Source organism: Podarcis gaigeae (genome assembly GCF_964106915.1).
Source record: "Podarcis gaigeae genome assembly, chromosome: 8".
NCBI classification, from domain to species: domain Eukaryota; kingdom Metazoa; phylum Chordata; class Lepidosauria; order Squamata; family Lacertidae; genus Podarcis; species Podarcis gaigeae.
In genome coordinates, this window is record NC_139684.1 from 80,818,378 (window position 1) to 80,844,216 (window position 25,839).

General features: G+C 45.6%; 2 protein-coding genes across 6 annotated transcripts in view; one reads left to right on the forward strand and one right to left on the reverse strand.

Moving 5' to 3' along the window:
* The first annotated feature begins 1,695 nt into the window (after positions 1 to 1,695).
* On the forward strand, positions 1,696 to 11,171 carry LOC310851327 (cell adhesion molecule CEACAM21-like). Of its 2 annotated transcripts, XR_014567710.1 has the most exons (5): positions 1,696 to 1,942; positions 3,693 to 4,064; positions 9,821 to 9,950; positions 10,558 to 10,663; positions 10,905 to 11,171. XR_014567710.1 is itself a non-coding variant. In XM_083753549.1 (4 exons), exons 1-4 carry the CDS (start codon positions 1,870 to 1,872, stop codon positions 10,592 to 10,594), a joined length of 612 nt encoding a protein of 203 aa, XP_083609675.1. In that variant the 5' UTR covers positions 1,696 to 1,869; the 3' UTR covers positions 10,595 to 10,909. The 2 variants fall into 2 exon arrangements, 1 of the variants encoding a protein (XP_083609675.1); XM_083753549.1 differs by having other exon boundaries at positions 10,558 to 10,909.
* A 2,183-nt stretch (positions 11,172 to 13,354) lies between these two features.
* Positions 13,355 to 25,839, reverse strand: part of LOC310851685 (uncharacterized protein) — a 36,342-nt gene continuing 23,857 nt past the window's right edge. For 3 of the 4 annotated variants that reach the window (XM_083754320.1, XM_083754317.1, XM_083754318.1), the window contains 7 exons: positions 23,157 to 23,276; positions 22,391 to 22,663; positions 19,712 to 19,816; positions 18,367 to 18,482; positions 16,579 to 16,620; positions 14,174 to 14,217; positions 13,355 to 13,666 (listed from right to left, as the gene is read on the reverse strand). In XM_083754320.1, coding sequence (XP_083610446.1) covers positions 13,663 to 13,666; positions 14,174 to 14,217; positions 16,579 to 16,620; positions 18,367 to 18,482; positions 19,712 to 19,816; positions 22,391 to 22,663; positions 23,157 to 23,247 — 675 coding nt within the window. In that variant the 5' untranslated portion in view covers positions 23,248 to 23,276 and the 3' untranslated portion in view covers positions 13,355 to 13,662. Of the gene's footprint in view, positions 13,667 to 14,173; positions 14,218 to 16,578; positions 16,621 to 18,366; positions 18,483 to 19,711; positions 19,817 to 22,390; positions 22,664 to 23,156; positions 23,277 to 23,528; positions 24,153 to 25,839 lie in introns of those variants that run through there. The other variant, XM_083754319.1, reaches the window with a different exon arrangement.

Consider the following 25,839-nt stretch of genomic DNA (forward strand, 5'->3'; position numbering starts at 1 on the left):
TTAAAAAAGAATATTCTACAGACATGAATACCATATTTTTCCATGTATAACACGCCCCCATGTATAAGACGCACCCTATTTTGGGGGACTCAAAATTAAGAAAATGGGGGGAGATTGCCCAGAGATGTTTGTGGAGGTAACGCTCCTCTTTGTGAAGGCAAACCTCGCACCAGACATGCAACAGTGTGTCAAGGAGTGTTGTGCCTGCTCTCCCTGACCTTTTGCCTTCTTGGCTAGAAAACAGGGTTTCCCCCCTGACCTTTCGTCCTTTCACAATTCGTTTGCTTAGACATTTCGCTTGGCTGAAGCATGACAGGGGACGCAGACGTAATCAAGTATCAGGAGGAACATATTCGGGAAACACCTGCTGACATGTGTATTTGCTAACGCTGGAAATGCACTTAGATGAAATATGTTAAATTCAGGGTGATTTCACTACTGTTTCTAATTGTTGACCTGCTAATAAAAGAAGCCTCAGCAGAGCTAGCCGGCAGCTTGTTTGGAACATGCTTGCCAGCTCGCTCCTGCACAGCTCACCTCCATCCAACTTCCTGTCATCTCCGTTATTCCTACAGTTTTTCAGCTTTCTTGGGGGAGAGGTTGCAACAAATCGCTCACCCACCCCAACAATGCTGCCATTAGCACACGGCACAGAGGGCACCAATCGTCTGCCTGATCACCACCAGAAGCCACCAATTGCCCGCCCAATTGACACAACAGCCAATTGACAGCAGCCCTTGCCACAACCACCAATCAGCTTGTGACAAAAACCAATCCCCCATCCCCACTCTGCACTATCCGTGTATAAGATGAGCCCCAATTTAATACATAATATTATCAGGATAAAACCTCATCTTATACACAGAAAAGTACGGTATGTACCTGGTTGTTGCTGAGATTGAAGTGGGGGCGAAAGGGGTTTGATTAAGGTGGTGGTGGTGGTGATTTATTCAGTCTATACACTGCCCTATACCCAGAGGTCTCAGGGCAGTTCACAAAGAAGACCACAACATATAAAATCATACCAAAAGCAGTGACCCAATAACACCCCCCCCCCAAGCCACATTCTAAAAGGGTGTTGGATGTCAGTAAGATCAACCAAAGGCCTGCTTAAAAAGGAACATTCTTGCCTGGAGCCTAAAGGTGTATATAATGAAGGCGCCAGGCGAACTTCCCTGGGGAGAGCATTCCACAGACAGGGAGCCACTGCAGAGAAGGCCCTGTTCTCGTGTTGCCACCCTTTGGACCTCTCTAGGAGGAGGCACACAAAGGAGGGCCTTGGGAGATGATCTCAGGGTCTGGGTAGGTTCATATGGAAAGAGACTGTCCTTGAGGTATTGTAGTCCTGGGTTGTTTAAAGCTTTATAGGTCAAAACCAGCACTTTGAATTGGGCCCGGAAACTAATTGGTAGGCAGTGCAGTCAGGCCAGGATTGGTGTATTTAGCCACATAGTTATAGCCTGCTACACATCTTTGGAAACCAAGAAATATGACTTTTAAAAAGTCTTTTCATTATTTATGCTCATTATAAACCCTGCCAGCTCGCTGTGGTTTAAACCCTGGACTGATGCGACTTTCTCAGATGGGTCCCCCAAATGGGGTCTTCCCCACCCAACTCACCAAGGCTCACACTCCAGCTTTATGACCTCCTATGGTTACCTGGGAGCTAACAGGTGAGGGAGGCTGTAGTGAGGTATCCTAGGCTAAAGCTGAGGAGATCTTGCAGGGGTGGGAACAGGTGGCCTAGGCTGGGTGTTCCTGGGCATCTGTGGTTACGGACAGGGGAGGAACCCATGTCTATGGCTGGGCACAAAATCATCCTCCCAAGATGCCCCAAGCCCTCTCACCTACAAGAGTGTCACCAACACCATGCAGAGAGCCCACCCAGTAGCTGGGGCCCCCTCTGGCCGTGGAAGACCTTGGCCGATGCTGCTTCTAGCAGGTGAGAGACTGTGGCAAATGCGTCATCCGTGGGGCTGCCTCGGAAGACGGTTCAGAAGCTTTGACCGGTGCAAAATTTGGCGGCCAAGTTGCTCACCGGAGCAAGACGGTTTGAGCATATTGCACCAATCCTGACCCGACTGCACTGGCTGCCAATTACCGTATTTTTCGCTCTATAGGATGCACTTTTTCCCCTCCCAAAATTGAGGGGAAATGTGTGTGCGTCCTATGGAGCGAATGCAGGCTCCTTGGCTTCAGCGATAGCAACGCGAAGCCTCCGAAGCGCAGAGGGAGCGCTCCCTCCACGCTCTGGAGGCTTTGTGTTGCTTTCGCTGGAGCCTGGAGAGCAAGAGGCGTCAGTGCGCATCGACCCCTCTCACTCTCCAGGCTTCAGGGATAGCCCCGTGCAGCCCCTCCAGCAGGGAGAGGCTGCAAGTGGCTATGGCTTCTTTAGCCCCGCACAGTGTCTCCTGGCAGGGAGAGGTTGCGTGGGGCTAAAGAGGAAGCCAAAACAGCCAGCCTTGGCTTGTTTCATAGCCGCCGCAACCCCTCCCGCAGGGAGAAGCTGCATGGGGCTATGGCTTCTTTAACCTGTACACTGCTCTTTGGGGCTGGGGGGGAAATAAGATTTTTTTCCTTGATTTCCCCCCCTAAAAACTAGATGCGCCCTATGATCCGGTGCGCCCTATGGAGCGAAAAATACGGTAGTTTCCAGGCCCAATTCAAATGTAAAGGCTCAGGGCCTCAATACCTCAAGAACTGCCTCTCCCCATATGAACTGACCATTCTTTGAGGTCCTCCTTGATGTGCCTCACAAACAGAGCCAGATTTAGATTTGATGAGGCCCTAAACAACTGAAGGTAATGGGACCCTTTAAATGTCCAGCTGTCCTTTGTCAACAACAAATTGTTGCTGTTTTTTGTGTGTTGAATATATGCTATACGGTAATTTATGGACCTGAGAAGGAGGTGGGATGTTTTAAATATATTTCTTTCCCCCCCCCCCTTGGTTTTAATGTCTTTATGTGGGGAGTTTGGTTCGTATGTTACTTTGGTTGTATGTTACTTTGGGCTGCACTGGACAAGATAAAGCTACTAAGAAATGTAATAAATCATCATAATAATAACACTGTGGTTTGTTGGAAGCTGCCCATAGTGGTTGGGGTAACCCGATCAGATGGGCGGCATAATAATAATAATAATAATAATAATAATAATAATAATAATAAACTGTTAAAGAAGTCTCCTAGCAACAAACTACAGTCCCCAGAATTCTTTGCAGTGCTATGGTGCTGCTTTAAGTGCAGATGGAGCACAGGATTTTCAGAAAACCCCTTCCCCAGTTGGTAACAGGATTCAGGGCTGGGGTCTAAAACTTTGGCTTGGGCAGGGAGTCTGTTCTTAAGGCACTTGCAATGAGCTCTGCTGCAGCCTCGATATAAGTCATGCCTCCCAAATTTTCTCCCTTTTTCTCCAAGACATAACACTGAAAAACCCTCTTGATTCTTGGTCTATAACAGAAGCATGTTTTTAGTTGTTATTGGTTTCAGAACATTTCAAACCGTAGCTGATTCCGAATTTCCAGAATGTTGCGATCTGCTTGCTTTTGTTTCGAAATTGCACAGGGCAGGAATTTGATAAATGAATTCGATAAATACATCGCAAGCGCTGATGTCTCTGGTTTGCTGCCGACCTCTTCCTTGTACTTAACTTTTGCTTATTTCCCCTTCCGCCCAACTCCTGCTCTTCTAGCCCACATTCTGAATTCGTGCTTTGCACTGGTGCAAGCTGAGAACATTAGAATTCCCATCATCTTGGATCCGTGGCGCCCATCACTGGGAAATGATGTAACACTGGTCCCAGTCAGTAGCATGGAGAGGGTCTCATTCTGCGGCTGGTTCCGAGGGAAAATATCAGAGGCAAGTAATATTGTGACCTACCAACCTCAGCCAGTCTCCATATTCAATATCAGCTGGGCCTACACTGGGCGGGTGGACATCAATCCACATTGCTCCCTACACATCACTAATTTAACCTTCCTGGACAGCGGCTACTACATGCTACAAAAGAAAAAAGTTCTGCCGGACTCATCTGAAGTGGGGAGGATATACCTGGCGGTCAAAGGTGAGTATATTTCTCGGTTTCTCATTTTTCCAGTCTTAGGTGCAGTTCTTCACATTTTTACACCAGTTTGCAATTTATTTATTTTTTTAAAAAAGGTCATCATGACAATTCATCAGCATTTGAATGGAAACTATATATATATATATATATATATATATATATATATTTGCTTTCGTAGATTTTCACGGGTACAGGAATGCAGGTTTTGGTGTCCTCGGGTGTCTTCCCGTGTAAAAGTTGGGGTGTCTAGGCGACGTTTCGACGAGGTCTCACTCGTCATCTTCAGGCTGGTGCTTTCGGCTTCTTGTTACTGGAACAGAGCGGGATCTCAATGTTTGAGTTCCTATAAATACTGTAGAGGGGGTGTGGTGTCTAGCCTCCAATGTTCTGGGCAGAGAGGAAGTTCCCAGGCTAGTGTGCCTTTTCTTCTTTTGTTCCTTAATTACTTGAGAGATACCTTGAGTGATTTCTTGAGTGATATCCTGAGTACCACTTAGGTGGGTCATTAGGTGTGGATTAGTTGCTAAAGTCTTTGTGTCTTGACCTCTTGAACTTTGTGAAGAGTTTTCCTGAGAAGATGGCTGTATTGCACTTAGTTGTGCTTTGGCTTGGCTTCGTGTATAGGGGCGAGCTGTGGTTTTGTGGCTTGTGTCAGCCAGATCTGTGTAGGGATTGCAGGGGGGTGCAGCATCCGGAGGTGCCACCATGGATTGGCTACTGGATGGTGTCAGTAATTCATCTGTGGAGAGGGTCTGGGTTTGGGTCTGGTGTGGTTGATTGGTGTTGGCGTTCTGTGTGCCTCTGGATCTGGTGTCAGTTTTTGTGGGGAGGGCTAATTTCCAGATGTCTGGCAAGCGGGATGTGTCGTCACGCTTGTTCATGTTGTGAGGGTGTTTCTCTATCTCGATGGCTTCCATGATTATTCTCTTGTGGTGATGTTCCGTGTTAAAGAGCAATTTGGAATCTGCAAAATTAATTTCGTGTCCTGTTTCTTTCATGTGTTGGAAAAGAGAGGAAGTTTTTTCTTCTTTTTTGACGGCATTCTTGTGTTCTGCGATACGTGCATTTATTCGTCTGTTTGTTTGTCCAATGTACGTGGCTGGGCAGACTTTGCAGGGTATTTCATAGATCCCTTGGTTTTCCAACTGGATTTTATCCTTGGGGTTTCTGAGGATATTGGCTATTTTTTGGTTGGTGCAAAAGGCTGTTTTGATATTGTGTTTATGGAGGATTTTGCTAATTTTATCTGTAGTGCCCTTGATATAAGGAAGGAGGGCCATGCCATTGTTTTCTTCTGTGTCTTGGTTTTTGGGGGGTGTTTCCTTTTGGATTAGCTTCGTAATCCTGTTTTGCTGGTATCCATTGGCAATTAACACATTTGAGAGATTCTGTAACTCAGTTGTCAAGTGGTCTTTGTCAGCCAGGCGTTTGGTTCTGGAGATGAGAGTCTTGGCTACGGAGTTTATTTGTGCAGGGTGGTGGTGTGATTGTGCATGTAAGTAGCGGTTGGTGTGTGTTTTTTTCTGGTAGATAGTGTGTCCTAGGGAGCCATCAGGTTTTTTGTAGATTAGGACGTCAAGGAAGGGAAGTTGGTTGTTGGCTTCTATTTCCATAGTGAATTGTATTTTGGGGTGTAAGTTGTTGAGATGTGTGAGGAAGCTATCCAGTTTTTCCTTCCCGTGTGGCCAAATTACAAAGGTGTCGTCAACATATCTGAGCCAAAGTTTGGGTTTGTGTTCTGACTTGTCTAAAGCATTGGTTTCAAAGTGTTCCATGTACAGGTTTGCGATGACCGGTGAGAGGGGTGATCCCATAGGTGCTCCTTCTATCTGTTTGTATCTTTGTCCATTGTGGATGAAGTACGTGTTGGTTAGGCAGTGGTTGGTCAGGTCCAAGATGTATTCGGGGGGATTGTATTTGTTTTGAATAGCTGTCAAGGCTTCATTAATGGGCACTTGTGTGAAGAGAGATACAACATCGAAGCTCACAAGTAGGTCATTAGGATGTAGGTTTTGCTTCTTTATTGTTTCTATGAACTGGAAGGAGTTTGGTACGTGTGAAGAGATGGATTCTGCATAGGGCTGAAGTTGCTTGGCGAGAAATTTAGCGAGATTTTGTAGAGGTGAGCCTATGGAGCTGACTATTGGTCTGAGTGGTGTTCCTTCTTTGTGTATCTTGGGGAGGCCGTAGAGTTTGGGGCATCTGGATGATTTTTCTCTGGGGATGATTCTTAGCTGGATTTCTTCACTGATAGGAGAGGCTTTTATTTTGGATTTGGTGGTTTTTTCCAGATAGGTGGTGGGATCTGTTTTTATAGGTTTGTAGGCAGGATCTTGGAGTAGCTTTGATAGTTTTGCTTGGTAGTCCGATGTGTTCATCACCACTGTGGCATTACCTTTGTCTGCTGGGAGAATGATTATGTTGTTGTCTTTCCTCAGGTTGGTGAGTGCTTTCTGTTCTTCTTTGTGTAAATTGCTTCTGGGTGGTTTGCTGGAGCAGAGGATGTTGGTGACTTCAAGTCTGATTTTATTGGCTTCATCTGGGTTGAATTTGGTTAGGCTAGCTTCGACTCCGCATATGATGTTTTCCGTGGGGATGCGTCTCGGGGCGACTGCAAAGTTGAAACCTTTGGAGAGTACTTTGGTTTCAGTTGTGGTGAGGATCCTGTCTGATATGTTATGTACTGTTTGTTTCATGGGTTGCTGTGGAGGGTGGCCGGGCTTCTGGCGTTTCTCTAGTTTGTGGAGTTTGTTGGTGTGTGTGTCTGTCTTATGTGAGGTCTCCGTTTCAGCTCTCCAGACGGCTAGTTGTTTGCATTTGTCCCAGAGTGCAGGGTGGATTTTGTTACAGAGTTTGAGGTGAAGAGTGAGTAGATCTTTGTTGGTTTGGTCTAGTAGGTATCTTTTCTTGTGTAGTTCGTTTCTGATTAGGGATAGTTCAGTTCGTTTCAGGATCCTTTCGGTGGCTGGGGTTTTAGAATGGAATTTAAGTTGGAAGCATGTGGGAATTAATTTGTTGTCTCGGCAGTTGCGTAGGAACAAGAGATCACATAAGATGGTGGCTCTTCGGACTTCTAGTTTCTCGTAGGTTCTTGTCAGCTGGAAGGTTTCCTCCCCGTAGAGGTAAGGTACACATCCCGCTTGCCAGACATCTGGAAATTAGCCCTCCCCACAAAAACTGACACCAGATCCAGAGGCACACAGAACGCCAACACCAATCAACCACACCAGACCCAAACCCAGACCCTCTCCACAGATGAATTACTGACACCATCCAGTAGCCAATCCATGGTGGCACCTCCGGATGCTGCACCCCCCTGCAATCCCTACACAGATCTGGCTGACACAAGCCACAAAACCACAGCTCGCCCCTATACACGAAGCCAAGCCAAAGCACAACTAAGTGCAATACAGCCATCTTCTCAGGAAAACTCTTCACAAAGTTCAAGAGGTCAAGACACAAAGACTTTAGCAACTAATCCACACCTAATGACCCACCTAAGTGGTACTCAGGATATCACTCAAGAAATCACTCAAGGTATCTCTCAAGTAATTAAGGAACAAAAGAAGAAAAGGCACACTAGCCTGGGAACTTCCTCTCTGCCCAGAACATTGGAGGCTAGACACCACACCCCCTCTACAGTATTTATAGGAACTCAAACATTGAGATCCCGCTCTGTTCCAGTAACAAGAAGCCGAAAGCACCAGCCTGAAGATGACGAGTGAGACCTCGTCGAAACGTCGCCTAGACACCCCAACTTTTACACGGGAAGACACATATATACATATATATATGCAACTGTGACTTTTTTTGCAAGGCAATTTCCCTAAATATAGTGCGCTTCCGCAAAATATTTTCACCAATATTTTACTTTTATGCACACTTTGATCTAGTACAGTGGTACCTTGGTTAACAATCATAATCTGTTCCAGAGGTCCACTTGTAAACCAAAACAGGTTGTAACCCAAGGCGCGCTTTCGCCAATGGGGCCTCCCCCCCAAAATTGGTTGTAATCCAAAAAAAGGGACACGCACTTCCGGGTTTGATGTAGTTGTAATCCAAAATGGTTGTAACCCAAAGCTGTAGCAAACCAAGCTACCACTGTATAGGTATTTCTGTACAAAACCCTTGGCTAGTGAACTGCCATGCAAAATTCAGAGCAGCGCATTTGCAGAGCTGTGTTTCAGTTCTTGCCAGGGGCAGTCCAAGGCATTTTGGCACCTGGGGTGAACCACAAAATGATGTCCCTTTTCCCTGCTAGGGAAGAAGGGGTGAACATGAAGGAACAAGGTGGGAGTAAAGATCTACATCAGGACTGCTGCCCCTATGGATCCTGCCACCTGAGGCAGTCTTCTCACCTTGCTTCATGGATGGTCCGGCCCTCATACAGTGGTACCTCAGGTTAAGAATTTAATTCATTCTGGAGGTCCATTCTTAACCTGAAACTGTTCTTAACCTGAGGTACCACTTTAGCTAATGGGGCCTCCTGCTGCCGCCATGCGATTTCTGTTCTCATCTTGAGGTAAAGTTCTTAACCTGAGGTACTATTTCTGGGTTAGCAGAGTCTGTAACCTGAAGCGTCTGTAATCTGATGCATCTGTAACCTGAGGTACCCCTGTACTTGTATTATTTTGGAAAATGTGAAAGATGTGGGTTCACCTTTCCTTGTGAACTGAATCAATTTTCTCCCTCACCCTTACCTGTAACTAATGCAGAGGACAGGGATGCTCAGCGTACCTGAGGACGAGCTAAGGAAAATAAACAACTATCTGATTTTTAGAAAACACCTGAAAGCAGCCCTGTTTAGGGAAGTTTTTAATGTCTGATGTTTTATTGTGTTTTTAATATTCTGTTGGGAGCTGCCCAGAGTGGCTGAGGAGGCCCAGCCAGATGGACAGAGTATAAGCAATAAATTGCTGCTGCTGCTGCTGCTGCTGCTGCTGCTGCTGCTATTACACTCATACTTCGGATCCCTAACACCTTGCGAGTCAAATTTTTTGGCTCCCAAATGCTTCAAACCTGGAAGTGAATGTTCCGGTTTGCAAACGTTCTTTGGAACCCGAATGTCCCACACAGTTTCTGTGGCTTCCAATTGGCTGCAGGAGCTCCTGCAGCCAATCGAAAGCCGCGCCTTGGTTTCCGAACGTTTTGGAAATCAAATGGGCTTCCGGAATGGATTCCGTTCGACTTCCGAGGTACCGCTTGTGGCGATCACACAGGGTCCCTGGACGTTTGACGGTCTATTGATCCCTGTGCCACCACTGTGCTCCCTTCCCCGCTGCCACCAACCCATTTCTCTCGGCTACACACCGAGTCCAGACAGTTGTTAACATTAAACCAAATAAACAAGTTTATTTTATAAGCATTAACAAGCTTATGGTTTCAGACAATTTTTCTTGTCAGTTTCATAACCTTCGTTTCTTTACCGGCCTATACCTTCCGAATACCTTCTGACTGATTATCTCAACTCTTTGACTGACTCGTCTTAACAGATGCTCTCACTCCCTCACATCAGACTAGCCCAACCCACAGATTTATCCTCCCTCTCCCTTCTCTAACTCCAGACTGACTTCTTAACAACTCTAACTCTAACTCTAAGTCCTCCCCTTGGGTTCCTATTGGTTATTATTTTACACTTAGTTAACCCTTTCCTTATGACCCAGTATGATGTCACACACCTAGGAGGGCAAACGTCACACCGCTGTACTATTATTCCTATTATATGCACGTTTTTTTCTTGCTGCCTGCATGTGGAGACCTGGGAGGAAAAAAGAAGGTGCATATTCCACCTGCCAAAGTCACCGCGGGGCTTGTCATCGGGTGTATTTCGCTGTCCCTGTTCTTGGTAGGCGTCGCTTCCTACTACACATTGAACAACTATGCAAGGTAACGCTTGCTTGTTTTTGATTTCATTTTGGTTAAGTATAATATAAGGCAGGTCTGGAACGAGAGGCTGCTTTACGGATGAGCAGGCCAATACACAACCACACAGGAGAATGAAAGCAACCAGCAAGACAGGCTAAAAATGGAGCCTTTGCCCCAACCCAGAACAACGGGAGACTATATTTAACTCTATTGTACCCAATTAAATATGGGTGTTGTTTATATTCTTTGACCAAAAAGTGAAGGAGGTGTATACAATGTGCTGTCCAACCATCTTAGGCCGGACCCTGCAGTGTAGGGTTTGCTCCTGTCTTATTGGCGGCCCTTTCCTAATATTTCATTTTCCCCGTAATTTTTCGCATCCATGGCATTGAACTTGCATTGTATTGTTTTACTGACTTAATATGCTGTAAACCGCTTTGGGGTTTTTCTTTAAAATATAAAGCGGTATAGATTTTTTTAAAAAATTTTTTTAATAAATTGTATTTCTGTGTTTTGTGGTAAGCCGCCTTTACTCTCAAAGGCGGCATAGGGATGTTTCAAATAATATGAAATAGAACCAGCTTCTCACCCCAGAAATCGTTGTTCCTTTCCCTCTTTCCTTGGGTAGAATTGATCCTGAACGAGCCAATTCAATTCTGATCTGAAGCAAAAGCCAGGAGTCCAGAAACATCTGGAGGGCCAAAGATTCTGCACCCCTGCCTTAAATCACAGAGGTTGGTAGTCACGGTTTCTTTCTGAGGGTCCATTTCCACCTCCAGATGTCAACGAGAGCATGGCGACTTCAGTTAGGGTAGCTGTGTGCACAGCAGGAGGGGGCTGGGGCTAGACCTGGCCTTGAACTTGGGCGGATGTGGCACCTAGTGGGTTGGAGATTACCCTTCTAGTCCCAAAGGGAGTAGGATACAGATCCTTCTGGTTTCCCTTCTCTGATTCTCAACAAGCTCTCTTTTAGAGGGGGGGGGGGAAGCAGAAGAGATCATCGTTCTCCAGTACAGCGGTGGCGTTTGGAGCAGCAACAGCCAACCCCAAAGACTGTATGAGTCACTGCCTTCCCCACAGCAAGAGGAGGAGCTCCATCTATCTGGAAATCGTGAATGAAATAATCGAGGACAGTCGTCTGGCGGCGTCTTGAGCACCAACCCATACAGCCAACCGGAACCCCAGAGGCAGAAAATAACATCATATATACACCTGTGAAATAAAAGCCTCCAGTGCCTGTTTTAGTGGCACCCATTCTCCCTTGTTCCATTAAGTGTTGCGATGGGCAGTGTTGGCTCCAGGGATTTTTGGGGAGGGGAGATCCTTGGACAAGATGCCTTCAGCTGGCTCCTTGGATGGCTATGATAATATTTATACCCAGCCCATCTAGCTGGGTTTCCCCAGCCACTCGGGGCGGCTCCCAACAAAATATAAAAAATACAATAAAAGATCAGACATTAAAAATTTACCTAAACAGGGCTGCCTTCAGATGTCTTCTAAAAGTCAGATAGTTATTTATTTCCTAAGCAAGTACAGGCTTGGTGCTCTTTTGCCAAACTCCTGGCAATGTGGTGCAATGGTTAGAACATTGGACTAGGAGCTTGGGAGGCCAGGGTTCAAATTCCCACTCAGTCATGAAGCTCATTGGGTGACCAGTTAATGTCTCTAATCATCCTTGCTGCGGGATCACATTCATCCAGTGCTTTACCAATTACACTGGCTCCCAGTGGAGTGCAGGGTCAGATTTAAGGTGCTGGTTTGACCTTTAAAGCCCTATGTGGCCTAGGACCCACGTACCTATGGGACCGCCTCTCCCAGTATGCCCTGTGGAGAACCTTAAGGTCCACAAATGACAACATTTTGGAGGTCCCAAGTCGCAAGGTGGTTAGATTGGTCTCAACTAGGGCCAGGGCCTTTTCAGTACTGGCCCCGACTTGGTGGAACGCTCTGTCACAAGAGACCAGGGCCCTGCAGGATTTGACATCTTTCCACCGGGCCTGCAAGACAGAGCTGTTCCGCCTGGCCTTTGGTTAGGACTCAGTCTGACCCTTATGTTTCCCTCTCCCCTTAGGGTTTTGATCTATGGGCTACTTTTAAAATGAGGCTGCATTTAATTTGCATTTTAACTTGTATTTTAAATTGGTCCCCCCGCCCCATTATATTTTTACTGTAATTTTATTGGTGTTGGCCGCCCTGAGCCTGGCTCTGGCTGGGGCAGGTGGGGTATAAATAAATATTTATTTATTTTTATCATCATCGTCGTCATCATAATTTATTATTTCTACCCCGCCCATCTGGCTGGGTTTCCCCAGCCACTCTGGGTGGCTTCCAACCAAAAATTAAAAATACATTAAAACATCAGTCATTAAAAACTTCCCTAAACAGGGCTGCCTTCAGGTGCCTTCTAAATGTCATATAGTTGTTTATTTCTTTGACATCTGATGGGAGGGCGTTCCACAGGGCGGGCACCTCCACCAAGAAGGCCCTCTGCCTGGTTCTTAGGGCTCATCCATGCTTCTGCCTGTCATGTGCCTAGGAAGCATGGATCCAAGTGGTCCTCTGGTGTAGTGGTTAAGAGCAGTGGACTCGTAATCTGGTGAACTGGGTTCGATTCCCTGTTCCTCCGCATGCAGCTGCTGGGTGACCTTGGGCTAGTCACACTTCTCTCAAGTCTCTCAGCCTCACTCACCTAGCAGAATGCTTGTTGCGGGGAAGGAAGGGAAAAGGAGAATGTTAGCCGCTTTGAGACTCCTTAGGGTAGTGATAAAGTGGGATATCAAATCCAAACTCCTCTTCTTCTTCTTCTTCTTCTTCTTCTTCTTCTTCTTCTTCTTCTTCTTTTTGCCCCACAACTTGCCCCAGGAAAACCCACTCTTTAGCTCTGAATCGGAACAAATGTCAGTCCCTGGGAAAGCTGATTGACATTTGCTCGGATTCAGCACAAAAGAGGGGGAAGCGGTGGGAAGCCTAGATGAGCCCTCTGCCTAACCTACCTCACAGGGATGTTGTGAGGATAAAATGAGGGGGAGGGACCATGTATGCTGCCATCTTGAGCTCCTTGGAGAGGCGGTGGGACACAAATCCAATACATTCTTTACTTGCTTAGACAGGAAGTGTGAACAGTGGTGGCCGAGCCAGGGGGCTCCAGGGGTCCTAGGTGGGGCCCACATCTCAGAAAGATCATTTTAAAAAGGAACTAGCTCCTGCTTGACACATCCAGAAAGGAACTAACTTCAGTTCATGCTCGATCCTGTATAAAACTGCCTAGTTCGGTTCACGCTCAGTTCACAGATCAATTCAAGTTTATGGCAGACAATCCTCGGTAATTTAACCCAACTACCCAACGTTCGGATTGTTTCAGGTTGCCGTCAAAAAGAGACATAAGACAGTAGGAAAACAGTGAAATGTGAATTGTTTAATGCATTTTCTCCAACCGTTTTGATATTTAAGCAAACAAGCACAAAGAGTCTAATGCGTTTTTCTTTTAAAGTAAAAACAACAACAACACATTGAAGATGAAACCCTTCAGAGTTCTACCTCAGAATGATCTGCAGGGATGCACATTAAGGCCACATTCATGCCATATATTTAAAGCACTATATTCAGAGAAGAGTCTGGGTTTTTAAGGCAGGTATATCAAAGAGGGCCTGGCTGGGGGTCTGCAGCTGACAGGCATCTAGACAGAAGCTATCGTAAGTCCTTATTGCTACACAGGAGATGCTGCACTCAGAAATCACCTGGAGAGAGAGAGAGAGAGAGAGAGAGAGAGAGAGAGAGAGAGAGAGAATGTGTGTGAAGGGCGCAGGATCTGGCCCAGAATTTATTTCCAATGCCAAAAACTCAGCGGTGGGATTTGAGGAAATGCACGTGCAGGAAATGTGGGGCTGGGCAGGCAATGAGCTGCAGTGAGCTGCTGTGGGGCAGGGCAGAACTGTGTGTGCCCGGTGCCCCCTAAGTTAGCCTGCTGCCCCCAAGGGGCAGGGGAAGGCATTGCACCTTCACTAAAGTTCACTAGAAGTTAAATTTTCAACTGCTGGTCCAGTCACCTTCTGTATATGGAAAGGTGGCAGGGACAGGTTTAGGGCTGGGCACGGGGCTCTGGGCCATGGGGGTGCCATCTCAGAACTGGGTAAGTGAGGCCCCGGGCTTTAGGGAGGAGATGTGAGAGCTCTGGCAGAGTCCTAGAGTCCTCCCGCCTCCTTTCCAAAGCCAGGAGAAGTCACAGAAATGAAGGGAAGACTTACCCTTCCAGTTCTTGATACACAGCCCCGTCATCACACAGCACCTCCTGAAGACAAAACGTGGAAAGAGTTCAGCTGTGGGTCTGATCTGCCTGCCTTGCACTCTTAACCAATTTTTTGGGGGGAGGGGTGTCCATAGACCACCGTTGCACTCCACACCTGACGCCTAGGTTCATCTCTCTCCTGTTACAGTGGTGCCCCGCAAGACGAATGCCTCGCAAGACGGAAAACCCGCTAGACGAAAGGGTTTTCCGTTTTGGAGGTGCTTTGCAAAACGAATTTCCTATGGGCTTGCTTCGCAAGACGAAAATGTCTTGCGAGTTCCTGCGGGGTTTTTTTCCTTTCCCCCCCCTTTTTTCCCAAGCTGCTAAGCCGCTTATCAGCTGATCCGCTAAGCCGCTAATCAGCTGATCCGCTAAGCCCGCTAAGCCACTAATAGCGCTAATCCGCTAAGCCGCTAATGGGCTTGCTTCGCAAGACGAAAAAACCGCAAGACGAAGAGACTCGCGGAACGGATTCTTTTCATCTTGCGAGGCACCACTGTAAAGGGATCTTAAGACAGTAGGCCTAGCCAACCATTCTGCCATAGAATTGGGGCCTGAGCAAGCTGCTGTGTGTCAGAGTACAATCGTGAAATGATAGAATTGTACAGTTGGAAGGGACCCTGAGGTTCATCTCAGCTGGAGCATCCCTGACGATTGACCATCCAACCTCAGCTTAAAAAATTCCAGTGAAGGAGAGTGTTAAGTTGTGGGTGAGCATATCAGATGACACAGCGATTCTTCAACAGCTCTTGTTTATTCACAGGCCAGAACAGAACTGAACTGAAGGGTTCAGCCAGCCTGCTTATATAGAGCTCCAGAACAACGTAATTGTAACAACTTTCATTAACTAGCCAATCACTGAACGTCACTTTCGATCCCTTATTTGCATATGTGGAACTGAACTATCTACAGTATCCGCCTGCTGGCCAAGGGTGAGAAGTTCAGTACATAACAGAGAGTTCACAAGCTCCTGAGGGAGACCATTCCCCTGTCGAACAGCTCTTACTGTCAGAGAGTTTTTTTTCACTCAGAATCCCCTTCCTTGTAAATTGAATGAATGAATTTTATTATTACGGTCACAGACCAGTTCCGGCTCACTTACAATATCAGGAAAATCATAAAACACAACAGTAATACACTGAATTGCAATTAGGTATAACAGAGACAATTCTCTGTTATACCTAATTGCAATTAGATAAAACATACACGCTATGTGTAAAGGTAAAGGGACCCCTGACCATTAGATCCAGTTGTGACCGACTCTGGGGTTGCGGCACTCATCTCGCTTTACTGGCTGAGGGAGCCGGCGTACAGCTTCCGGGTCATGTGGCCAGCATGACTAAGCCGCTTCTGGCGAACCAGAGCAGCGCACGGAAATGCTGTTTACCTTCCCCCGGAGCAGTACCTATTTATCCCCATCGCGGGGATTCGAACCGCCGACCTTCTGATTGGCAAGTCCTAGGCTCTGTGGTTTAACCCACAGTACCACTCACGTAATTCAGATATAGTGGCAGTTAAATATATATATTAAATCTTGATCACGAAAATATAACCTAAAATTGTCATTTAAAACCTTAATCATTTTGGTAGTTCCTTGTAAATTGAAGCTATTGGGCCCTACCCTTCAGAGCATGAGAAAACAGCTGCAAGCCAGCCTTTCCTCAGCCTTCTGCTGACTTCTGCAAGGCCGACATCAATCTGTCCGCCAAATTCTGCACCATCTGCAGTTTCCAAACTGTCTCCAAAGGCAGCCCGAAATCATATTGCGCCGGAGCTGTCCAGTTTAGGACTGTGGTCCAAGAACATTCGCAGGGCACCAGGTGTTTTGTGGGTAATGGCGGCAAGACTTGAGTGGGCAATGCTGACTCAAAACGAGGCAGGATCCTGCACAGGGCAGTCGGCATGGGCAGGATTCTTCCCCCACCCACAGAATGACGGCCAGTTAGGCTCTGAGCCATCCGCTGAGTCATGCAATGAGCAAACCCTGCGTCACAGAGTAGTATGAGTAACGAGCCAGCCTTGCTAGAGGAACATAAAAACAACAACAACACAACCACCGCTATCGTAATTATTTGCCTACACAACAGGGCGGCTGCGCAACCTTTGTGCCCCCAAAAGCCACAGACAGCAGTGGGTGGTGGTGGGTTTTGTCTCACGTAAAGTCTAGCAGACTAGACAGTCCAGAACAGACTCGCGGCTGGCTTGCCAAAAAGAGCGGAAGGCTCTATTTCATTCTTTTTCCCTTGGTCTCTTCCTTCCCGGGTCTAATCTTCACTCTGGAGGTATCAATGGAGTCATAAATTGTCAGAAGGGACAATTGTCATTCAGTCCAACCCCCTGCAGTGCCAGAAGCTGTACACTTACCTGGTAGATGGTGCTAGGCTTGGCAGGGTTCTCAGGCTTGGTCTGGAACAAAGACAAACAGGAAAGCTTTCTAAGTTGCTGAAGCAATTCTGTGGAGGGCTGGAAGTGCCCCTGCTCTTTTGTCCTTTTTTTAAGTCTGAATTTTTGTATGAAGAAACAAAAAACTTCACTCTGGGTTTGTGTGTGGTTTACTTTAACACATAAATGCATTCCCCTCCCCCTCCCCCCAAAAACCACAGAATTAAGTCTTCATACATATAGCGTGTGTGGGATGCAGGTGGCACTGTGGGTTAAACCACAGAGCCTAGGACTTGCTGATCAGAAAGTCGGCGGTTTGAATCCCTGCGACGGGGTGAGCTCCCGTTGCTCAATCCCTGCTCCTGCCAACCTAGCAGTTCGAAAGCACGTCAAAGCGCAAGTAGATAAATAGGTACCGCTCCGGCAAGAAGGTAAACGGTGTTTCCGTGCGCTGCTCTGGTTCGCCAGAAGTGGCTTAGTCATGCTGGCCCCATGACCCGGAAGCTGTACTCTGGCTCCCTCAGCCAATAAAGCGAGATGAATGCCACAACCCCAGAGTCGGTCACAACTGACCTAATGGTCAGGGGTCCCTTTACCTTTACACATAGCGTGTATGTTTTATCTAATAAATGCCCTTTGGCGCACAGTGTTTTTGCTTGAAGAACTGCACAGAATAATTCAGGGTGCAGATATTAGTTCAGGGAGTGCAAACGAGCTTGGTTTGTGCTACAATCAAATGAAACAAAAACCTCTCTCGTCTCTCAGTGTCAAGACTGCCACTGCCCCTAACAGCTGCCATTCCCTGGGTTGTCATGGGGCAGGAGTGGGTGGCTGAGCTCTGGGTTTGAGCAGTGCCAGATTTACGTATAAGCTAAACAAGCTATAGCTTAGGGCCCCACCTTCTTGGGCAGTGGCGTAGCGTGGGGGGTGAAGGGGGGCCGGCTGCACCGGGCGCAACATCTGGGGGTTAGGGTTAGGGGGTGCAAATCCACGGGTTAGGGGGTGCAAATTATTTGCCTTGCCCCGGGTGCTGACAACCCACACTGCGCCACTGCTCTTGGGGCCCCCCAAAAAAAATTAAAGGAAAAAAGAACTGGATGTACATTTCCAAAATATGAGATAAAAAACTAATAAAATAAAATAAAATAAAACCTACATACAGCAACAGTGTTTTGTGATGATGTAATTCATGGGCCCCGCCTGCTATATAAAGGGCCCCATAACCTTCAGTAGCTTAAAGGTAAAGGGACCCCTGACCATTAGGTCCAGTCGTGACCGACTCTGGGGTTGCAGTGCTCATCTCGCTTTACTGGCCAAGTACAGCTTCCGGGTCATGTGGCCAGCATGACTAAGCCACTTCTGGCGAACCAGAGCAGCACACGGAAATGCTGTTTACCTTCCCCCGGAGCAGTACCTATTTATCTACTTGCACTTTGACGTGCTTTCGAACTGCTAGGTTGGCAGGAGCAGGGACCGAGCAACAGGAGCTCACCCCGTCACGGGGATTCGAACCGCTGACCTTCTGATCGGCAAGTCCTAGGCTCTGTGGTTTAACCCACAGCCCTGGGTTTGAGCCCCAAAGTTCAGCACCAGCATCCAATTTCGTTGCACTTGTGCAATGTTGCACTTGTGTAATGACAATAAAGAATCTATCTATCTATCTATCTATCTATCTATCTATCTATCTATCTATCTATCTATCTATCTATCTCTGTTGTGCCGGGGTGAAAGTGGTCGTTCTAGCTGCAATGTGTCTCAATCATCACTCACTTCTTTATCTCTGCTACCAAGCATTTTGGATCGAGAGAAGTCCTTAGGTAAGGACGGGATTGTCGAAATGGGTGGTGGTGGCGGCGGCTGCAGGTTCTTCCTCCAAATGTGGACACCTGGGGACAAGGTAAGAATGGAGAAAAGCACTTCTTCTGTCTAGTGAGCCAGATTCAAGGTCCTTTTATAATTATAGCCCAGCTTGATTACCGAGACAATGTACAGGAGTGTCACTGATCTCTCCTCAAGTTGACAAAGGTCTGATAGACAACAACAAGGAACCATTGGCTCAGTATTCTGGGTTACACCGCTTATAGAGATTTTAAAACTTTTTAATATGGTTTTTATTGTACAGTTTCATGTTCAGTTGCTGTAAACCACTCTGATTTTTAAATGAATATTTTTTATTCTTCTAATTTAAATTTATATACCGCCCTTCATCCGAGGTAGTTCACAACATAAAGTCAGAATATAAAAACACAAAATACATGATAAAGTTAAGAACAGGACAAAACCAACCCCTCCTCCCACAATAGATTTAAAAGGGCATCGGATGTCAATCAGTCAAAGGAACATTGAAGAGGAAAGTTTTCCCTTGGTGTCTAAAGGAATGCAATGATGGGGTCAGGCAAGCCTCCCTGGAGAGAACATTCCACAAGTGGGAAGCCGCTGCAGAAAAGGCCTGTTCTCGTGTTGCCACCCTCTGGACATCACGTGGAGGAGGGACACAAAGAAGAATAGTGACATGTAACTATTTTTTATAAATGAATAATATTTCACAAAGACCAGGTCTTGAAGATTTTTCGTTGATTCACCAATCTATGCTTCCAGGGGCCATAAGAAAGCTGCAGAGATAGCGCAGGATAGTGCGCACCCCGGAAACGGTCTCTTTCAGCTTCTGCCTTCTGGAAGAAGCTACAGGGTTATAAAGACTAGGACTAGCCGCCTGAGAAACAGTTTCTATCCAAATGCGATTTTGGTTTTAAATGCAGTGTATGGCAGTCTCTATGGGAGTATATTGTATTTAATTATGGGGTATCAGAGTTTTTAGGGGGCTAACCAGGCTGGGATAGCTGGGATAGCAGGCTTGTCGGTTTTGAATGTCTGATGTAGACTTTTTCAGTTTCGTTGTTCTGTATGGGACAATGACAATAAAGATTATTGTATCGTATCATAATGTATCAAGGATGATAGGCTAACTTTGAAGGGTAGTTTCACGGACTGCAGATTAGGTAGGTTTGTGTTAAAATACAGAGTAAGCCGAGAGCCCATTTGACATTCCTAACACTCATCCCTTGGAAACAGAACCCAGGAGTCCAAGCCTTCCCAGTTCAAGGGCTTTACTCACAGAAACAGCATACGAAGGCACCAACCAAAGTAATCCCAGCCACCAACCCAAACACGATGCCGACAGACACCGTCAGAGGCAGCTGCAGTTGAGCTGAAGAAGTTTCTGGAACAGAAAAGCAAAAGTGGCGTGAACATTCCCCCCTTTTTTTACCCCCAGGATTTTACTTCTTGTTCTCTCATGCATTATTATTATTATTATTTCTGTGTGGCTGTTGTGAAAACAGGATGCCGGACTAGATAGGTCTTTGGCCAGACTTTTCTCATGTTCTAGCTTTGAGAGGCTAAGCAAGATGTCTCATTGTGCATTCTTTGCCCAATCCCGGCGCATGTGTCAGAAACAGATATCACAACCCAGCACAGGACACACTGTTTGTCGTCACAAAGGGGAAGCTGCTTTCATATCCTGTGGGCTGCATTCGCCCTTTTTTGCTGCTGCAGCAGTACCACCCTGCCAGACTGGCATGAGGAAACCCTTAAGAAGTTGCTGGACCCAGCAAGCAGGGTCAGCGATGGAGGGAGTTGCAGTTTCTTCTCTTTTCTAAAAAGTTATTTTTTAATGCAGAAGAAAAACAAAATAAATCGCAGAATCGTAGAGCTGAAAGGGTCATCTAGGCCAATTACCCTCCAATGCCCGAATCTCTTTTTTTTAGAAACCAAAAACAACATATTTATTGAAATTTTCAAGAAATACAGAAAAAGAAAAGAAAAGAGCGAACAAAGAAAAAAGAGAGGAAAAATTAAAAAAGAAGAAAAAAAAATTTCACCTTTTAAGCCTTATTTTCAATGACATATTTCCATGACTTCCCCACACCTCCCCTTCTTGTATTCCAGTTCCATTTATTTGATTCAACAAGTTCTTATCCCCAATTTTTGACCTTATTATATTTAGTTCATTATTATATTTAGTTCATTTTATATAACCAATTCTACCTTATAATCCTCAGTCTTTATACATTAAAATCTTTTTCTAAGATCGACCCCTGTTCTCTTCCACGATTTCCCCATTTTTGTACTCATAACAGAACAAAATAAAAAGAAGAAGTAATCAAAATATAGTTATACACCCTTTGGATTCCCAAACTCCCCCCCCCCTTTCCCGGTTTCAATCCCCAATATTTATCAGTCTATCTGCTCTCAGCCTGGAGACCTTACATCCGAGGCTCTCAATTCTCTCTCAGTTCCTCTGAGATGCCCGAATCTCAGCTAAAGCAATGCCCGAATCTCAGCTAAGGCATCCATGGCAGATGGCCACCCAACCTCTGCTTGAAGACCCCAAGGAAGGAAGGTCCACCATCTCCTGAGGGGGGCTGTTCCACTGTCGAACAGCTCAGAACCCCCTTCTCCTTCCTCCCCACACCCCGTCCCACAAAAGTATAGAGATTAAAATACAAATGCACGGAAAGTTGTCGTTTTTACCCAATCAAAGTGTCCTTCCAAAGGTGTCCTAGAATTCCCCTGGTAAGAAGGATTGGTTGTTTTTTGTTTTGTTTTTTAAATTTGCTCAATTTATTTTAAACCTTGTGTAAAAAACAGTATGAAATTCCTAATGAAAAGATGTATAGTTTTAGAATATCAAAATTACACCTTTCATTGCTTTGAGAGGTGACTTGTTCACCATCAAATAAATTCAAATGTACTATTATAAATTGAATTTCCTTTTCTTAAAATCACAATTACAAAAGTACACTAACAGCCAAACTGCCTAGCTTAATATCACAATCATGCAATTGATTTAATACTTAAAGTTGGTCCAAGAATCTAGATAAATTTAAAGCAGCAGCTTTTAGATTCCTGTGCAATAAGCTCTGTTAATCTGTAAAGGCTTAATATATAACATCTGAAACCCTGAAATTTGTAAAAATAAATCTTTAGCTTTATAGTGCACTATCAAAATAATATTGGCCTACAGCCAATTATTTACATGTTTTTAAAATAGTTCATTTCTTGAGAATGACAGCCCAAATATTAACAATATATATTAATACTATATATGCTCTACCTTAAAACTGTTGGATTTAAGAAGGATTGGTTGTTAAACTGCTCTGGGAATTGTAGCTCTGGGAGGGAAATTTTTTGGGGGGTCTCCTAACAGCTCTCAGAACCCTTAAAAATCTACAACTCCCAGAATTCTTTTGACTTTCTCTGGGAAAACCCACTGTTTAGTGCTAATTCAGAACAAATGACAATATGTGCCAAAAAAGACCCAGTTTCTGTTTGTTCCAATTCAGCCATAAACTGTGGGTTTTCCTTGTGGGGGAACGGCAAAGATGAACCCCAAGTTGGGCTCAGTCACTTCAGTGTAGGGCTGCCGTACATCTGGACATATCCAGGATTCATCCATCGGAAATTGCTGAATTTCCAAAAGTCTGTAAAAAAATGTCAGGGAACACCCAGGTGTGTGGCAACCCCCCCCCCACGCCAGAAGTGTTGACTTTGGGGCAAATGTCCTTAGAAATAGCTCAAAAACTTCATTTCCGTGGAGATTTTGCATAGAAAGCTCAACAACTTTGCCCTCCCCCCCCAAAAAAAGCTAGACAACTTTTGTGCCCTACTTCAGTGGGACTACTCTGAGGAAAACCTAATTGGACACAACCAAGTGGGATTTACTTCTGAGAAAACATGGTTAGGCTGAACTCAGAATGAACTCCCCCGCAGGCAGAACAGCCAAGAAAATCACCATTGTCTGTTTTTATCCTCAGAGATACAGTCGCATAGGCTGTGGCATTTGTCTGAGGGTAGGATATGCAGCAGACATAGGTCCCCTCGTTTTTCCAGGAGATTGATTCAATGGTCAGATTGCTGCTTGTCACGTTTGCATCGGTGTTGTTGAAATACCATCTATACCGTATATCAGGATTCGAATCCGCAGCACGACAGATGAGAGTCAGACTGGAACCCAACAGCTGGCTGATGTTTCCAGAGGGGCTTATTGTGGCAGATTTTGGCCTGTCTACAATTTTTTTTTAAAAAAAAAAGAACAGAAATCAACAGTGATGTCAGGATGAAAGGTGCAATCCCTAAAATAAGGTCTGCTTCAGCGCTTGGGGTGTGTGTGTCTTTATTTATAATCCACTTTTCTCCCTCAACAGAACATTTATGTCCTTTTCCCCACCACAGAACTCAAAACCTCGTTCCCAACATCATGTTCTCTCAACGTTCTAGAACATTCTATTCACATTCCAGAACATTCCAGAAACAGGCTTGAGGCCTAGTTATGAGGGGCCAAACTCCATGCGATGTGAAGGATCCACAATGGGATCCCCCGCTGTTTTTATTTTCACACTTCAAAGAAGCTGTGTGGGACTCAAACTTTGGCTGAAGCAATGTCACTGGGGAAAGAGAGTTTGGTCCCAACCCTTTTTCCTGAGGATCTACCCCCCCCCACCCAATAATTAAGCGGTAAGGAAACAAGGGTGGTGGTTGTGATCTCAGTGATCACTGACAAAACTGGGAGACTGGTGACGTTTCCTCTGTGGTGAAGATCCCACTCTGGTCCGTGGCAGAAATCGCCCTCTCTGTTTCTCCCAGGGCCATCGGGACGAAGGAGCTCAGGATGATTGATTCTGCAAGAATAAAATCAAAGTAAATGCAAAATCTTATACTGATGGATCTTTCCCTTCTTGAACCAGCAGTTTTTCCAGTTCTTTCCTCAGATAGCTCATCTTTCCACTCCAAATCATGCACGACATATCCCTAATAAAGTTGCCCTTTTTTCTTTCTTGCAAAGCTCCTGTGTTTTTAACAGCAGTATAACAAGCAGAAATTTAAACTGATGGTTCCCAAGAAGGTGATGCACTAATGGGAAATGCCCCTACCTGTTGAATTTCTACCTGCCCCATAGCTGTTGAAGGGTTAGGCAGATGATGACAAGTGCTTTGTCCAGCAACTTATTTCATTAGCACCCCGGATCTCAAATTTTGCACTAAGACATTTCACCTGCAGACACAGGAAATAGCCAATAGCCGGGCAACTATGCACCCGTAAGGTGTAACTCTGTTCCTCATCAGCTGTTGAAGGCTTTCCGGGTGCAATCTGCTGAAACTGGAACTAAACATTTCCCAACATTTGAAACATGCCAAAATGTTGCATTCCATTCCCCTGCTCAAAATTCTAAATGCGAAACTTCAACCACAACTTGTTGTCGTCTCTCGATTAGATTTTGTCAGGTGTCATACATAAACTTCCAGAACACCTGGTATTTTTACTGTTTCACTTCGTTTATGATATACTGTTGGTATTAGATAACACCACTGCATGTCAACAACCATATTCTGGCAAAGACAAAAAGCCGACATACCATTCCAGGTCAACCACAAAAACAACAAATACTTGACGAATCTCGGGAACGTTGCGAATATCCACAACATCAAGTGGAAATTCAGCATCAACATTTGCATAAAGGCAGGGAAAGTCATTCATTCCATCTTTGCAAGCTCCTCTGACCACTGTTCTATGGTTCTGACCCGAATTACTGTGGCCAATTCCTTTGCCCATTTGGATCTTCCTTACCTGCAAGAAGAAATATTGACCAAAGCTTTGACCTTGGGCTGGCAAATAGATGTTCCATTGGCTTTCCTCACACTCTCAGAGCTGGAGCAAATGCACAGTTTGTGCAACGTCAAGAGGACTTTCAGGCTGATTTGCAAACCTTACCCTATTTTTTGACCCCTTGCAAAAAACCTCTCTCCCTAAATCTTCCTCTTTCCCTGCTTCTTCTCCCAAGCAAGAGAAGACTCCAGTGTGTGGCTGATGTCTGTTGCATCAGATCCCTGTTTGGGACATTAGCACGCAATGGGGTTTCAGTTGTCTATTTTGCCAAATCCCACCTATGCTTTGCCTATTTTGCTGAGAGATGTATCCACGAGGGAGGGGGTGACAGCCGGGGTCTGGGAGGACAGAGGTGCCAGAATAAGATGTGCTGTGGTCCCTCCCTTTCAACCCATTCAGTGTCACAAACAAGTTAATCCCAGCCGATACCTGTTATGCAAAGAGAGGGAACAATGAAGACTTCTGTCCAACGAAGGCTTGCATGGTGCAAGGGTGAAGACACACCTCATCGGACACTGTTTCAAGGAATGCGGGCAGCAGAGAAAAGTCAGATGGGTCTCTTTCATCTCTCAACAAAACTGAGCTCCCATGAAGCATTTGTTTACCATGCCTTATTTGCATACTGGAGGCATCAAGTATCTCGGGTGACAAAGTTTCCGTTCGAGAGCAGGCTTGGCAACCACTAGCCCTCGAGGCCCATTTTGAACATGCAAGGGAACGTCACAAAGGCTTTGTTGTAATTTAGGGCTGCTATAAGTCCAGAATTTCCTGGACATGTCCGGGATTTGTCTGTCGGAAACAGCATCTGGGTGGAATCGTTTAAAATGTCCAGGAAGACCCAGGCCCATGGCAACCTATGTCTCTTTTGCAAAAAGAGCTCAACAACTACTTTGGCAAATGAGGAAAAGAAGAAGAAGCACAACAACTTTGCTGCAAAATATATTTTGAAATATGGCAACCCTATTAACTGCAAAGCAGCCAGAATTTCTGAACAGGTGCGGTGTGTGTGTTACCATCACTGTGGAAGAACAATAGGCACCGCTCTACACTTCTGTAAATAAGGAGCCAAACATCAAGATGAAGTTTGTTGCCAAACACGTTGTGTCTCAAGAAATTAAGCACAGAGAAAGTGTACGCTGATATTTGTGTGTGTGTGTGTGTGTGTGCGTGCGTGTGTGTGTTTTCCATGAAAACCTGCATCTGCATAGCAACTGCAGCAGTGAGGCCTCTGGTGATGATTGGGTGAGGCGAGGTGATGTCACGGAATGTTCCAAGTTTCTTCACCTGGGCTCTGCCTGTGTTCCTGACTCCAGCAAAATCAGGCAGAACATATGTGTAGCTGTTTTTTGGTCAGACCATTTGGTCCATCTAGTGTAGTGGTGTCAGCTTGGGCTGTCCTGATGGTGCTGTCCAGGGTCCAACAAAGGGTCTTTTCACAGCCCTGCTTCTTGGGATGGCGTAAGGTTTGCAAATCAACCTGAAAGTTCCCTTTCCAAACAATGACATAATATAGGAACAGAAATCCACTGAGCTGGTGGATTTGCTTACAGAATTAAGGAACAGAAAGCAAGTCCCATC

Bases quoted from the DNA above. Each gene is read 5' to 3' on its own strand.
- LOC310851327 (XM_083753549.1), top strand. From the start codon at position 1,870: ATGCAGAGAGCCCACCCAGTAGCTGGGGCCCCCTCTGGCCGTGGAAGA. The intron at 1,943-3,692 runs GTGAGAGACTGT...CTGCTCTTCTAG, and splicing joins GCCGATGCTGCTTCTAGCAG to CCCACATTCTGAATTCGTGC. The intron at 4,065-9,820 runs GTGAGTATATTT...CTGCATGTGGAG, and splicing joins GATATACCTGGCGGTCAAAG to ACCTGGGAGGAAAAAAGAAG.